Source organism: Bos taurus, chromosome 5 (genome assembly GCF_002263795.3).
Source record: "Bos taurus isolate L1 Dominette 01449 registration number 42190680 breed Hereford chromosome 5, ARS-UCD2.0, whole genome shotgun sequence".
In the NCBI taxonomy this organism is placed as follows: domain Eukaryota; kingdom Metazoa; phylum Chordata; class Mammalia; order Artiodactyla; family Bovidae; genus Bos; species Bos taurus.
The window spans coordinates 28076729-28091990 of NC_037332.1; the positions used below are offsets into that span (position 1 = coordinate 28076729).

At 43.9% G+C, this 15262-nt stretch overlaps 1 protein-coding gene across 4 annotated transcripts in view; it reads right to left on the reverse strand.

Annotated features, from left to right (window-relative positions):
• SCN8A (sodium voltage-gated channel alpha subunit 8) overlaps positions 1 to 15262 on the reverse strand; it is a 198001-nt gene that overhangs the window by 26864 nt on the left and 155875 nt on the right. For all 4 annotated transcript variants that reach the window (XM_059886569.1, XM_024991947.2, XM_059886568.1 and 1 more), the window contains 6 exons: positions 9062 to 9235; positions 6812 to 7168; positions 3501 to 3971; positions 2658 to 2775; positions 1997 to 2151; positions 1043 to 1216 (listed from right to left, as the gene is read on the reverse strand). In XM_059886569.1, the coding sequence (XP_059742552.1) occupies positions 1043 to 1216; positions 1997 to 2151; positions 2658 to 2775; positions 3501 to 3971; positions 6812 to 7168; positions 9062 to 9235 (1449 nt within the window). The remainder of the gene's footprint in view (positions 1 to 1042; positions 1217 to 1996; positions 2152 to 2657; positions 2776 to 3500; positions 3972 to 6811; positions 7169 to 9061; positions 9236 to 15262) is intronic.

Sequence of the window (15262 nt, forward strand, 5' to 3'; positions counted from 1 at the left end):
CTCCTCACCCCACTGGAGCACAGTGACAGCTCTCGGAAGGAGTAGAGGATGCTGTGTTGGGAAAGGAGTGCATTAACCCAGCAGAGATCACCCTGGTGCGGAGTGCCTGGTGCCTCTGACTTCTGTGCTGCTTCGTGCCAGCCCAGAGGGGCTCCGTAGGCAGTTCACCAATGAAACCTATTTTAAAAGGACCAACCCAGCCGCCAAACACTCCCCTTCTCCACCCTCAGAAGGAAGTGAAGCCACCTTTGTCCCTGCTCCTGAAATTCCCATTCATTCTCATTCAAATGCTGATTTGACTAGAAGAAAAAAGCTTCAGTGATCAGACAGAAGAAGAAGCACTCATCATAGTTAGAAAGCCCAATAAGGAACAGTTCCTGGTGGAGTGAGAAATAGTTATAGGTGACGTGGCTTCAGCCTGAAAAATAACACAGCAGGTAAAGACCACTGAGCCATGGAGATGGTCTTGAAACCTGGAGAAAAAAAGGATTTTTTAAGTTTGATCACCACTGTGGAAATAGCCATGTGTGGGAAGGAGTGGGAGTCGGGGGAGGGTTTCTTTTGGGTTCTTTCCTCTCCTTGGCAGATTTGTTCGGATGAGTCTGGTATGAAGACTTGAGATGGATGGGAGTGTACCTGGGCATGGTCAGCAGGAGAGTCTACTTAGATCCCACCCAGCCCGCCCCGTCCTCTCAGCCCTCTCCTGGCAGCAGCAGGACAACACTGCTGGTCTGGGGCCAGAACCTTTCTGTTCCCAGTCTAATAACAAAGCTTGGACACCAGTGATTCCTCTTCCCATTCCTAATCTCAGAAACTTCTAGGTGAAACCACTAATGAACTGGTGACTTAGGCCCTGGAGCAAATGCGGGGACTTCAGCGTCGCTTCCCAAGTCACCATCTGAGTGCTCTGAAGGGAACTTTACCCAAACCTCCTATCGGCCTACCCACTGGGCCCCAGGCAACACTAGCCAGTAGAGGAAGGACAGTCCCTGTCTTTGTTTTCCTGCTGGCAGCGGAGGGAAGGAGAAAGCAGGACACGTACAGCCACGATGAGGAAGTCCAGCCAGCACCAGGCATTGGTGAAGAACTTGACGAAGCCGTAGGCTGTCCACTTGAGCAACATCTCCAGGATGAAGATGTAGGTGAAGACTTTATCAGCATACTCCAGGATGGTACGGATGGTCTTCCTCTGCTCGATGTAGATGTCCTCGAAGGCCTGGAAGAGAGGCAGCAGCTGCCTATAGCGCCTACAGGGAAATGAGCAACACGGAAGTACCACCCCCACCCCCGCAACCCCCCGCAGCCTTCCCACCTGTGCTGGCGGGTCATCAGCTCCCCGTCTCCCTTCACTGTCCCTTGCTACACATGGCTTTTCTTTGTAAAAAACTTTTCTTGAGATGTAATTTTCATACCTCATAATTCAGCTACTTAAAGTTTACAGCGCAATAGCTCTTAATGCATTCAGAGTCATATATTCATCACCTCAGTCGAATTTAGAATATTTTCATTACCCTCCAAAGAAACCCCACACCCTCCAGCTGTCACCCTCTAGTCTCCCGATCTCCTCCTAGTCCTGGCAACCACCAATCTGCTTTCTGTCTCCAGAGACCAGCTCCTTCTGGACATTTTGTATAAACTGAATCATATAACATGTGGTCCTTTGTGAATCAGGGGTTTAGGGAAGTAAGGGAAGTTGCTTTGAATGAGGCAAGCTAAGCAGTGAAGATACTTGGTCATTCGTATTCTTATCCTGATGAAAAGGGGGCCTTGGGCTCAAGTGGGATCATGCTGAGGTCTAGGATGAAGATACAGACAAGTGTGAATTCTAATCCCCAGGACTCAAAACACCAGCCCGAAGCACCGGAGTAGATCGTTACTCTTGGTCTTCAGCCAGGCTGTGTTGTTTGAGAAACTGGGCTCAGGCCACCCAGTCTTTCCTGCTGGTCCCTATACCCCTGCCCAGTCAATCCCCCAGCAGATTCTCCCCAGACCTCACCAGGGCACCACTGCTGAGTAGAATCATGAAGATGATGAAGGTCTCGAACCAGTTGTGCTCCACGATGAGGAAGCAGGTTTTCCGCAGGATCCACCAAGACTTGCCCAGTCCCTCCTCAATGTTGACCTGGCAGCACTTAAATCTCTGGACACAACCTGGCACCGGCGGGAGAGGCAGATCAGACTGTGGGACGTGCCCCGCCCAGAGCGCCCGGGCCCCCCAGGTGCTGCCCCACCACACAGCACAACGGGAGTTCAGCGGCTGACTCAGAATCTTTGACTCAGAAGTGGAGAGGGTGGTGGGGCTGAAGCTATGCTGCCAGGCAGCCAGGGCAAGGCCCTCTGGTGATGGGAAGATATCCTATAAAGAAGCAGTGAGCGGGAGGAGAAGAGGGTAGTCAGGAGGCAGACACAGTGGAAGTCTTGGGGCTGATGTTGAGAAAAATGGACAAAGAAAAGTTTGAGAATAAAAACTTGTTACAGCTGAGCATCCAATGGGGAAAATGGTATCAGCCTCCCTGAAACTGATGAGGCAGGGAACAAAGTTCCTGCAGATACCCACAGAGCCCCCTTCTCCCCGGCCAACCACGGACCCTAGCATAAACGTTGTCTGCAAGCCATGCAAGTGCTACATGCCATCCGCTCTCCTGGCCCCCTTTCACCTTCCGTGAAGCAGGCATCTGGATCCAAGTATTCCTCAGGCTGCTCCACAGGGACTTCTTCTACTTCTGGTTTGATGTCAATGGTGCTTCCTTCAGAGGAGCTGGTGTCGTCCAGTTTCTAGATACATAAGGAGAAAGGAGAGAAGCATTGCTATAGCAGCACGTCTGCTCTATGCTGACTACACTGCCTTTGGTACTGATGACGCAGCAGCTACAATTCAGGCTAGAAACTCATCATCATGCAATTCACCATGGGCTGACAATTATCACAGGGCCCGCAGAACCTGTCAGGAGGGCGTACAACATCATAGCCTGCTCGCAGATGACGGGGGTCCACCCTAAGTAGAAGGTGCCTATAGCTGGTCTCAGTGGTACAGCTCAGACAGATTGATGGCAGGGAAGTACTCGAGGGTTTCCTCCAGCCCCTGATCCAGATGACTCAGAAGCAAGAGGGACCATCTCAGGAATCTAGCTCGTCTGGGGGTGGGTAGAATTGGTTCTCAAAGTTGAAAGTAAAGTGAAAGTCCCTCAGTTTTGTCCAACTCTTTGTGTCCCCATGGACTGTAGCCTGCCAGGCTCCTCTGTCCACAGAATTCTCCAGGCCAGAATACTGGAGTGGGTGGCCATTCCCTTCTCCAGGGGATCTTCCTAACCCAGGGATTGAATCCAGTTCTCCTGCACTGCAGGCGGATTCTTTACTGAGTCGTCAGGGAAGCCCAAAAGTTCGAAGTTGAGAGTTGGCTATTCCAAAATCTCTCTGCCAGGCCCATGGCTGGACCAGTCCCAAGGCTGATCATTTGTTCCTACACAGGATCAAGACAGGTTTCTCGGCTGGGACCTTACATCTTTGCTGCCTTCAGGATCCGACTCGCTGCTGACATCCTCGGTGTTTAGGTTCTCAAAATCGGACTCGCCGACGGCGATGGGCACTCGCACAGTCAGGTTGGGATTGTTGATGAAGGACATGTGGTCCTCGTCGATGATGTACTTCTCCACGCTGCTGCCGATGCCGCTGGTGGTGCCATTGCCATTCTTCTGGAAGTCACCGTTCCGGTGGATGTCGGCGCCGGTGTGGTTGGCGATGCAGTTGGCTTTCTTCTCGTACAGCTCGTCCAGAGGTTTCACTTCGTCGGCCTCGCGCTGCTTGAAATGGGCCTGCATGAAGGCGTGCACTTTCAGTTTGATCCACGCCACGCCCTTCTTGATCCGGATCACGGAGATTTGCAGGTTGTTCATTTCTCCATCATCGTCTGTGGCTGCCAGGTTGTCAGCACTGAAGGAGCTCAGAAGCAAGGCCAGAAACAGGTTCAGTACCTGCACCAGGAGCATTAGGAAAATGGCGAGTGAATGGAGAATGGTGTTGGGTACAGTTATCCACTCAACTAGGGCTGTAAACTGCAAGCTCACAGGCTTACGTAAAAGACTCCAGAGTTTCTACTGTGTTCTGTTTGACTCACATAGTGTTTTAAGTGCTCGTGTCACTATGTGGACATTTTGTTTGGTTTTGGTTGTAATACAAGGAGTTTAGTACTCCTTTTTTTGGTTCTTTTATAGTGCTATTCACATATATATGTACTTCAAAACATATTGCTTTTCTTATAATCAGAACAAGCAAAGGTTGTACCCATTTTGGGAGAAAATTCTCCAAAAATACAAACAAATACAAAAATACAAAAAATACAAAAAGGTGGGCATGGATTATTGAGAAGGATCAAAGAATGCCTAGACGCCACGTGTTCTTCAGCAGCAGGTGTCCTGGAGGACCCAGGTTAGAAAAAAACTAGGCTTGGAGAACCAGACTTTCATGTAACAAATCTCGAAGGTGGAACTGAAATATATTCCATGTTATCCTATTTTAAGAATTGATTTTCTTTGTTTTCCTAACATTTATCAAAATTAAGTAGCTCTAGCAAGAGGGTGATGGTGACTTTGGGGTTCTATATCTAAGTGTCAGGCCATTAGAAACAAGTTCATTTATTTTTCTTTTCTTAACCACACTGGGCATTAAGATTAATTTATTTTTATTAAGACTTACTTTTGAAAAGTGGGAGAGATGTTCACTTCTTGATTTACACTTGGCCCTTACTTTGTCATACTTCTGAAGAAGAGTAAGGCTTACATTTTAGGTGGAAATAATCATATGTACAAGGTGGGGGAAACAGAAACAATATATGAACTCTACGTATCTGGGTTACCTTGGCCATTTTCAGCATTACAGAGGAATACAGTCAGTTAAGCGGGGGTCAGCTGATGAGGGCTTTGAAGGCCAGGCTGAAATATTTGAATGTTAATTGGATCCACTATTGGTCCTTGAGTAAAGGAGTCACAGATGATGACAGAGACTTGAGAAAGTCATTCCTTCTAGGTACACATGTGGTAGGCTGGGAGGAGGGGTTGGGAGTTAGGAAGCTGTTCCTTGCATGAGTTGATAAGGGTCTGGATCAGGCTATAGGAACCTCAAACCTTAGCAAGCAGAAGAATCTCCTGGAGTGGGATGCTTGTTAAAAACGAGCATCTCCTTGGTCTCACCAGAAAGATTCTGATTCAGTAGGTCTGGTGTAGGTCCTGGGACTTGGCCTTTTTTAATGAGTGAAACTCAAGGTGACTGTAACGAAGATGGTCTTCCTTGGACTTTTAGAAATACCAGATGGGTTGTAGAAATGGAAAGGAAGGGGCAGATCTCAGAAATACTACAAAGAAAGATGCATATATAGAAATGCTAAGAAGAAAGATATGAGAGACATCAGATATTTACCTGGAATGGAGAGAAAAGTCAGAAGAGACTGACAGATTCCTAGAGATGACATGGGCAGAAGGACTGAGCCAAGGGGGAACTGGGAACAGTGTCATCACAGGCAGAAATAATAGTGGATTTTGTTATGTGCTCAGGTGTCTGTAGCCAGTCATGGGAAGATGTCCCTGAGACTACCGAGGACAGGAGACTAGAGCAATGGGAGGTCAGGGCTGGTGATGTTGACTCTACAATGGATAGGAGCTGCAGGCAGCAGCTGTCTCCACTGAAGGAGTGGGAAGACTGGAGGGATCAGGACTGAGGGGAGATGGCTGGGAGTGGAGAATGGGAGTGACTAAGAAACATTACATTGCCTGTTTTTATAGGTCCAATGAGAGACTAGGGTGGGCAAGGCTGGTTCAGAGGTTGATGAGTAGGAATGCCCTACTGGCATATGCTTCTCTATGGCAGAAAAAGGAAGAAAACCACTCTCGGTGAGCTTATAAGGGGTCATCTGAGTGTGTCTTCTTCCAACCCTCCTTCTTGTACACTTGCAGGCGGGCTCTGGCCTGATTTGAAAGATGAGTGCTTCTCAAACTATAATGTGTATGTGGATCACCTGGGAATCATGTTAAAAATGCAGATACTAAAAAAAAAAAAAAAAAATTGCAGGTACTGATTGTGGGGAGTGGCCTAGGATTCTGACTCTCTAGTACACCCTTGAACGTTCTCACTGCTGCTAGTTCTCGGATGACACTTTGAGAAACAAGGTGTTAATTTCTGTTGGTGAACATTCTATTTCCAGAGGCAAGTGACAGCAGGTGGACAGAGTGAAGTAAGGAAGTGATTTGAAATTTATAAACATCAGATAAAATCCTAGGATGGCTTAGATCCATGGTTCTCAAAGAAGGGCAATTTTGCCCCCTGAGGACAGTCGGTAATGTCTGGAGACATCTTTGGTTTTTACAACTTGGGCTGGGGGTCACTACTGGCCAGTAAAGAGCAGATGCCAGGGATACTGCAAACACCTTACAATACACAGGACAGTTCCACAACAAACAATTATCCAGCCCAAAAGATCAGGCTGAGAAGTTCTGAGGTTTTTTTAATAGTAGAAAGACCACAGACTTTGAAGTCAAGGATCTAATACAAGCCCTGACGTTTATTAGCTGCGGGACTTTGGAAAAGTGCCTTAACTGCTGAATTTTGTTTCCACAGTTATGAAAAGGTTGACAGGTTGTGAGGCTCATGACCCACTAGGCCTCTGAAAACAGCAGTCTCTTTTCCTTTGTACCTTAGGGTTCTTGGGCCAAGAAAGAATAAAGACCAACAGAGACATGGAAGGACTAAGTAGACTGGGCTTCTGGGTCAAGGGTCAAATGCTCAGAGCACAGAACAAAAAGATGTACAAGTTAGTACTAACCACCAAGTTGCCAATAACCATGACCATCATGAAGACAATGAGGCACATAGCCTGGCCAGCCACCTCCATGCAGTCCCACATGGTCTCGATCCATTCCCCGCACAACACTCGAAAGACAATGAGGAAAGAATGGAAAAAGTCATGCATGTGCCAGCGAGGGAGTTCACAGTCCTGGTTGATCTTGCAGACACATTCTTTGTAGCTCTTTCCAAAGAGCTGCATCCCCACCACAGCAAAGATGAAGACAATAATGGCCAGCACAAGGGTCAGGTTGCCCAGGGCACCCACTGAATTTCCAATAATCTTGATCAGCATGTTCAGGGTGGGCCAGGATTTGGCCAATTTGAAGACTCGGAGCTACGGAAAAGAAACCCAAACAAAACCCAAATGAAATTCAATTAATTTATTCTTATCACATGGCTACAATAAAAACATACAAAATTAGTAAGATCATTACATTTACTGAGCACCCTTGGGAAATTCTCAGGGTTTTCTAACAGTATCTTAAAACTGAGAGAAACTGAGGAACAGATAAAGGAAAACTAATTAACTGCAAAATAAGTGAAAGACTTAGAACTAAGAACCAAGAATACTGCTTCTAGTCCCTAAATTAGTCTCTAGGTCAATCCACCTTTTAAAAATCCATACATGAACATATCCTTTTCCTACTGATTCTCCCTTGACTTCTCAGCAGTCATATTAAGGAAAATGTGATTTGTAGTGAACCGAAAGATCAGCTTGTTAAGGACAGTGAGAATAAATCATCTGTCTCTTTAAAAAAGCAAGCATTTAAAAATTCCACATATCTCTCTTTTTGCCTGCCAATAAATAGGTAATGGTTGATATGAAACTTTGTGACATGCTTAGACTAACTAGGAGGAAAAGCAGTTTCGAAGGGGCAGTTCTAATATAGCAAAAGCCTTATGAAAAGGGACTACACTGATATTAATTCAGAGGGCAGAACTTTTGGTATCTGTTAATCAGAAAATTTCTGTATTCTGTGATGAATGATTATAAGGTCTTGGCTAGCCAGCTGAGAATTATAATAAAGCCCATGAACAGAGATCACCATCGTATGTCTTAAGTTAATAACTACACACGTAGTAGTATGTGTAACAGGATGTTAACAGGAATTCTCGTAGAAGGCAACCATGCTGATTTGGACATTTTTTTTCCCCTACTGAAAATCTGAGTTTTGTCTGAGAGTTCAAGATTTACCAGGTGATGCTCTGTACGTAATCTGGGTCTCTCACAGTTTTCCACCATTCTCACTGGCTGTTAATTTATTCAGAGTATTAGTGATAATGCTTCTATCACTTAATTCTTCATATCTTCTAAATAACAAGAACTACTCTCAAAAAGTCTACTGTTGGCTGGATCCTAACCAAAGACCAGTAAGCAGAGGTTCCAGAAATGTGACAGATGTTATTTGTGACTTGGATTGAATGAGATTTCTGTTTTATAAACAGTTTCATTCTAATCCAATTCTCTTTCTTAGATAAGCTGAATATCCTTAAATCCTTTCAGTTGTCAGTGCTTAGGTATTTTCCCAATAAGAGAAACAAATCTAAGCCATCTCTGATGCTCTGTCTGACTGGGATACCCTCAAGGTAACTCAGCTTCTCAAGGGACTCAATCAGGACATCACTCATGCCTATGCTTCATAGGAAGCTATTCTGAGGATATTGTTAACTATTAATACATTCAGAGGCATTTTAGTAATTTGAACACTAATTTCTTCAAATACATTAAAAAAATCCTTCTGAGCTAAAGATCTGTGTTCAACAACTAATTTCAATATAACTTAAAAAAACATTATTTTATTCTCATTTTCTGGAAGGGGTCACCATGATAGAAGAAATGAGCCATCTTTGGAAAAGGGAGAAATATTTGCCATTTCAGGGAGATGTTCAGATAAAGAAATGGGCTCACGAGCAAATTCAAATCAGACCTCAGAATAGCTCTTGTGAATCCTTCTTCATCTTTTAGATTAACCATTATTTTCTGAGGAACTTCATAAAATTGATTTATGTTTGTTGACTGATTAAAAAAAAACCTACTTTCTAGATTAGGTAACCAGCAGAAAAGTTTTTCAATATTTTAGTTGATAAACCAATAAACAGTCAACTGAAACTGGGAGCAGGATACAGCTAAGAATTTTGTAAAATCATCAGATTAACTTATACAAAATTCTTCCTACTAGCTACAAGACAGGAAATGTAAAAAAGAAATTGGAGAAATATGGAATACCAATCGGAAAGATCGCAGCACCGAAAGCCCCTCCACGTCTGCTAGACTCAGTTCCATTAAACTGAGGGAGACAATAAATCCATCAAAAATGTTCCAACCTTCTTGGAAATAATAGTAGGGATCCATGGCTATGAGCTTCAGGAACATTTCCGCTGTGAAAATTCCAGTGAAAACCTAAAGAGGGGGAAGGCAGGGGTAAGAAAAAGAAATAATAGAAAGAAAACACCTCTATCATTATCTTTGAATATGGCAAGTCCAAGAAGCCACAAGCATCAGCCTTCACTAAATTCTGCTTCTGAGGACATCAATACCTGGATGTCCCCTAACAACTCTACCTGATGCAGGAAAGTCTTATTTTCCTCTTGAATGAAGAGGAAACGTTCCCATCTGTGTTGCTGGAACTACCCAATTCATATTGTTCAAGAGGACAGTTAAAAAATTATTCTAAGCAATCAGGAATATCACACAAGTGATTCGTCAAGGGTCAGCAGTCACTTGAATGTGTATGCCACATTTGGGTACTGACCAAAAAAAAAATCACTCACTGTGTTCTAATTATATTAGAAAAATACAGCATTCTTCCTGATTTAACATTATGTGTCTCCTTGACTGTAGACATATACTACAGAGCTTCTTTTAAATGGTAAAAGCAACAGAAGAACATTGCTTAAAGTGTGCAAAATATTAGAGAAATAGTCTCACTGCCTTGCATACAATTATTATTTTAATGTACTCCTTTTTTTTCAAATGCATAAAAATATTTTGTCAGAGTTTAAAACCACAGACTACATAATATCTTGGCTTTTCACTTATCTTGATTTATCATGACTCATTTCACTTGACACACTTTTTTCACTATCATGACCCATTCATGTTGCAACACAGTCTTCCTAGCTCCCACTTTCATTGCTTGTATAATATTCTATTGGTTAAATACATCCTCAAAGAATTTTCTCATTGTTGGAGACTCTGTTGGTGCTTCCTTTGGCTTTTTTCAATATGATATTCAAGGATGTAATCATTGTTCTAGATTTGGAGCTTACTGGGTACGAGAATGATTTCTTCTCTCTGCTGCCTGACTCACTCCCACCTTTCTGCCTTTCAGAGCACCGTGTTTCCCCAGTGCCTTCTGTATCCTGAGGGCCTTAGTAGCATAACATGTAGGCAGAAAGCAAAATCCCATGACCACCAGTTTTGACAAGATCAATACTCTCATTCTAGGCTAACCACGTAATATCTATTACTGAATATCCTGTTTTTAGAGGAGAGGACTTTATATGCATCAGATTTAAAATTCATAATAAGTTAATAATTGTAACCACGTGGCTACCAAGTTTACATATGAAGGGGCTTGAGAAAATCTTCAGAGATATGGTCTGAGGTCAGAATTTAAAATAGTGAAAAATACTTAGATTATACTTGTGGTTTGGAAATACACTGAATTAATGTACACCAAAAACAAAACAGAGTGACTTGATGAAAATAAAACAAAATGGATAAGTGGTTTGGAAATTTTTGGTTTCCATATACATTTCTAAGCTTTCCCTATCCTGGGTTGGAAAGATCCGCTAGAGAAGGGACAGGCTAGCCACTCCAGTATTCTTGGGCTCCCCTTATGGCTCAGCTGGTAAAAAATCCACCTGCAATGCGGGAGACTTGGGTTTGATCCCTGGGTTGGGAAGATCTCCTGCAGAAGGGAAAGGCTACACACTCCAGTATTTTGGCCTAGAGAATTCCATGGACTGTACAGTCCATGGGGTGGCAAAGAGTCAGACATGACTGAGTGACTTTCACTTCCCAGGTGGCTCAGTGGTAAAGAACCTGCCCGTCAATGCAAGAGACGCAGGTTTGATCCCTGGGTTGCGAAAATCCCCTGGAGAAGAAAATGGCAACCCATTCCAGTATTCTTGCCTGGAGAATCCCATGGACAGAGGAGCCTGGTGGGCTACAGTCCACAGGGCTGCAAAGAGTTGAACACAGTTGAACGACTGAGCACACTCGCATGCACTTTTTTAAACTGGCTTGCATCGGCTCTGACAGCCACACCAAGCTGCCCTCCTGCACAGATGCCCTGGCTTGGGCCCTGGCACCTGACACCAAAGCCCCTCCATGTGGATGGGGCTTTCGAACCGGATCTTTTGAGGGGAAGGAGTATGGAAGGAAGTGCAAAAGGTTCACCTGACACCTAAGTTTAATTTCTGAGATTCTGACCAAAAAAGGAAAAACAAGTTGTTTTTTCCTCCTTCACCAAATACACGTGAATGTTATGGTTTCTTAACTGCAGCTTAAACTTAAGTTTTCAGCTGAAAGGAATCCTTTTCATATTGTCATTTTTCTTTCTCTGTGTCCCTGTAGTCTCTTATGTATACCTCCTTTTAAAGGGAGAGAGGACTCCATGCCCCTTGAAAGGGTCTTAGGGACCCCAGGGATCCCTGGCTATATCGATAGCAGCTACACTAGAACATAAATTCTGAGGTGAATATTGGATGACATTCACAAAAGTGACGTTTATATACAGTTGTTGATGGCATCAAAGGGATAACCTTGAATTTGCTTTTCTCCATTTTTCAAAACAGCTAACAGCTACAAATTTATATTTACCCAAACTCCAAACAAGGGCAGCCCACTGTGTAGGCTGAAGGCATGAAGCAACATGCCTCTGTCACAGGCATTTCTTTTTTTGTCTTTTTTAATATTTATTTATTTATTTATTTGGCTGTGCCAGGTCTTAGTTGCAGCATCAGGGTATCTTTTTTTCTTTTTTGTAGTTGTGGCATGCAGAATCTAGTTCACTGCCTGACCAAAGGATTGTACCAGGACTCCCTGCATTGGGAGTGTGAAGTCTTTGCCACAGAACCACCAGGGAAGTCCCTATCACAGGTGTTTCTACCAGGCCTCTGGAGGCCCAGCCTCCCGTTAAAAGGCAGCACCACAGAACTGCATCTTCTCTCAGGAACCAGCATTCCCACAGGATAGCTGTTCTGAGGTTCATCACCCTGTGCTGTTACTGAGCACTTTCTGTGCATTCACCAAGAACCAAGGGGACAGCAGATTCAGTTCCCACTTAGTGTGCATTAAGTGGGTTAATGTTTCTATGTAGAGAAACCTCTGATGGGCTGACGCTAAGGGCAGCACAGACCAGACAGTCAGCGCCTGAGCAGGGTCAGGAATGGTGCCCCAGCATGGGGTGTCCAAGCCCAAGCAGGATGTAGACAGCTTCTGGGTGGGGAAGCCTGGGATGGGGTGAGGAGGAGTCCTTGCAGGGGAAGGCCCACTCTGAGGTGTCTGAGTTCAAGTGGCAGGAGAAATAAGGCTGTATGGGGGCCACCTGGCCAGGGAGGATGGGGCCTGAGAAGTGTGAGGAGGGGTCCAAGCAGAGGACACGGGGACTCAGGGTCTGACCAGGGGGAGGGGACCCCCATGTTGTAAGAGGTAACAGTGGCTTTTTCTTTTTTTTAATGAAATAATATACTAAGGATAGTGGTAACCAGGTTTCTTTTTGTTGGAGAAGGAATTATAAACATAGAAAGAAGAAAAACAGAATGAGTCCTGTAATGCTAGGTTAAAGTAAGTGGTGAGCCCTGTACAGAGAGGGCCCAGCTGTGCGTATTGCTCCAACAGATGCTGACTTGTAAATGTCAATTTCCAATAAAACAATCAAGAGTTGCTTGAAAAATGGCAGACTCCAGGCCTGAGACAGGAAAAAAAATACAAAAGTTAGCCTGGAATATTTCTGAAAAAACAAGAAGGCAATGAGGACATGTTGAGAGGACATGTTGAAAGGACATGAACGCTACCTTGCAGGGACTCCCACTGCCAAATCAGGAATGGTTTGCACATCTACGCACAGGATAATAATGGGTTAAAACCCATTGAATAAAATGGAAAACCGGGAGTCCACACAGATATAATAAAGGAACAAATCAAAAGTTTAATGAAAAGCAGGAAATTTAGATAGTTTCAAAGTGTCTTTCTCATAAACACTTATTAATTATAAACAGAATAAGAGTAACTGTACACGGCAGAACCTCAATCAAGTGACCAAGGGACCAAGGGCAGAAATGGGACACGTGGAAATCACGTGCCACCTGGTAGACGCAATGAGAAAACAACAGCCTCACCTGGGCGACAGTCTTGCCAAATGCATGGCCTGAGTCTAATCAGGAGGAGGCATCAGACAAAGCCAGATCGAGGGAATTCTACAAAATAACTGGACAGCCATCTTCACAGGTATCAAGATCATAGAAGTTAAAGAAAGACTGAGGAGCTCTCTCAGGATGAAGAAGGTTAAAGAGATATGATAGCTAAACTCAAGAGTAACTCTGGAATGTCATTTGTTTGGGTATAAAGACATTATTGGGCTTATAAGCAAAATTTGAATGGGCCTGAGAATTTGATGGTAATGTACATGGTGATTTCCTGATGTTGGCAGTTATATCCTGGTTCTGTAGGAGAATGTACTTGTCTATAAAAGTACACTACAGGGACTTCCCCAGTAGGCCAGTGGCTGAGACTCTGTGCTCCCAGTGCAGGGGGCCCAGGTCTGACCCCTGGTCAGGGAACTAGACCCCTCAACTGAAGAAACAAAAAAAAAGATCCTGCATGCTGCAACACAGACTGACGATCTTAGGCGCTGCAACTAAGATCTGGCCCAGCCAAATACACAATAGATAAATAAATAAAAATAAATAAATAATTTTAAAAAACCACACATTACAGTATTCAGGGGTGACAGGCTTCATCAGCAACTTACTCTCAAGATAGTTTTTTACACTGCACTTGAAACTTTTCTGGAAGACTGAGACTGTTTAAAAAACTACCTATAAACTCACTATTGTGTTCAAATGGTTACCAAAACAACAACAAAATGGCAGGAAAAGAATGATTACATTTACCTACTAAACAATACAAAAGTCACGTAGCCTCCCTGGGTTCAATTCCCTCCATAAACATGGGGGCTGGATGGAACTATCTTTATGCTTCCTCCTACTACGAAAAGTTTTTCTTAGGGAGAGGCTGGAAGAGACAGGGATTGCTAATTTATAGAATGCTGTTCTTATCTTCCCTCAAAAACATCCAAGGACACACACAACAGTGTACATCTGTGTACAAACACAGCCCAATTCACCGTCCCAGCTGTGGGAAGAGCCTCTCTGTCCAACCACCAGAGAAGGCCCTAGTCTGCCTCACAAGCTAGCTCATCCATCTTTTCTCGTTGTTCTCTTACTCTCAGGTTCAGGCAAAGGCTGTATCCACGTCTCCACATCTTTGAAAACTCTCCTACTGAACTACATGTACACAATTCCTAGGTATGGAGAGTACTTTTCACTATTTCCAAAACTTCTGTATGGGTTCTCGTTTTACCCTCTCAAATACTGATGACATGGTATTACTCTCAGTTTATAGATGCAAAACATTTCTGGACAGCAATCAATGGCTTATTCACAGCTAATATGTCCACACTAGTAAAGTAAGGCTCAAAATTCTCCAAGCCAGGCTTCAGCAATACGTGAACCGTGAACTTCCAGATGTTCAAGCTGGTTTTAGAAAAGGCAGAGGAACCAGAGATCAAATTGGCAACATCTGCTGGATCATGGAAAAAGCAAGAGAGTTCCAGAAAAACATCTACTTCTGCTTTATTGACTATGCCAAAGCCTTTGACTGTGCGGATCACAATAAACTGGAAAATTCTGAAAGATATGGAAATACCAGACCACCTGACCTGCCTCTTGAGAAACCTGTATGCAGGTCAGGAAGCAACAGTTAGAACTGGACATGGAACAACAGACGGGTTCCAAATAGGAAAAGGACTATGTCAAGGCTGTATATTGTCACCCTGCTTATTTAACTTATATGCAGAGTACATCATGAGAAACGCTGGGCTGGAAGAAGTACAAGCTGGAATCAAGACTTTCGGGAGAAATATCAATAACCTCAGATATGCAGATGACACCACCCTTATGGCAGAAAGTGAAGAAGAACTAAAGAGCCTCTTGATGAAAGTGAAAAAGGAGAGTGAAAAAGTTGGCTTAAAGCTTAACAGTCAGAAAACTAAGATCATGGCATCCGGACGGTCCCATCACTTCACGGCAGATAGATGGGGAAACAGTGGCTGACCTTATTTTTGGGGGCTCCAAAATCACTGCAGATGGTGACTGCAGCCGTGAAATTAAAAGACGCTTACTCCTTGGAAGGAAAGTT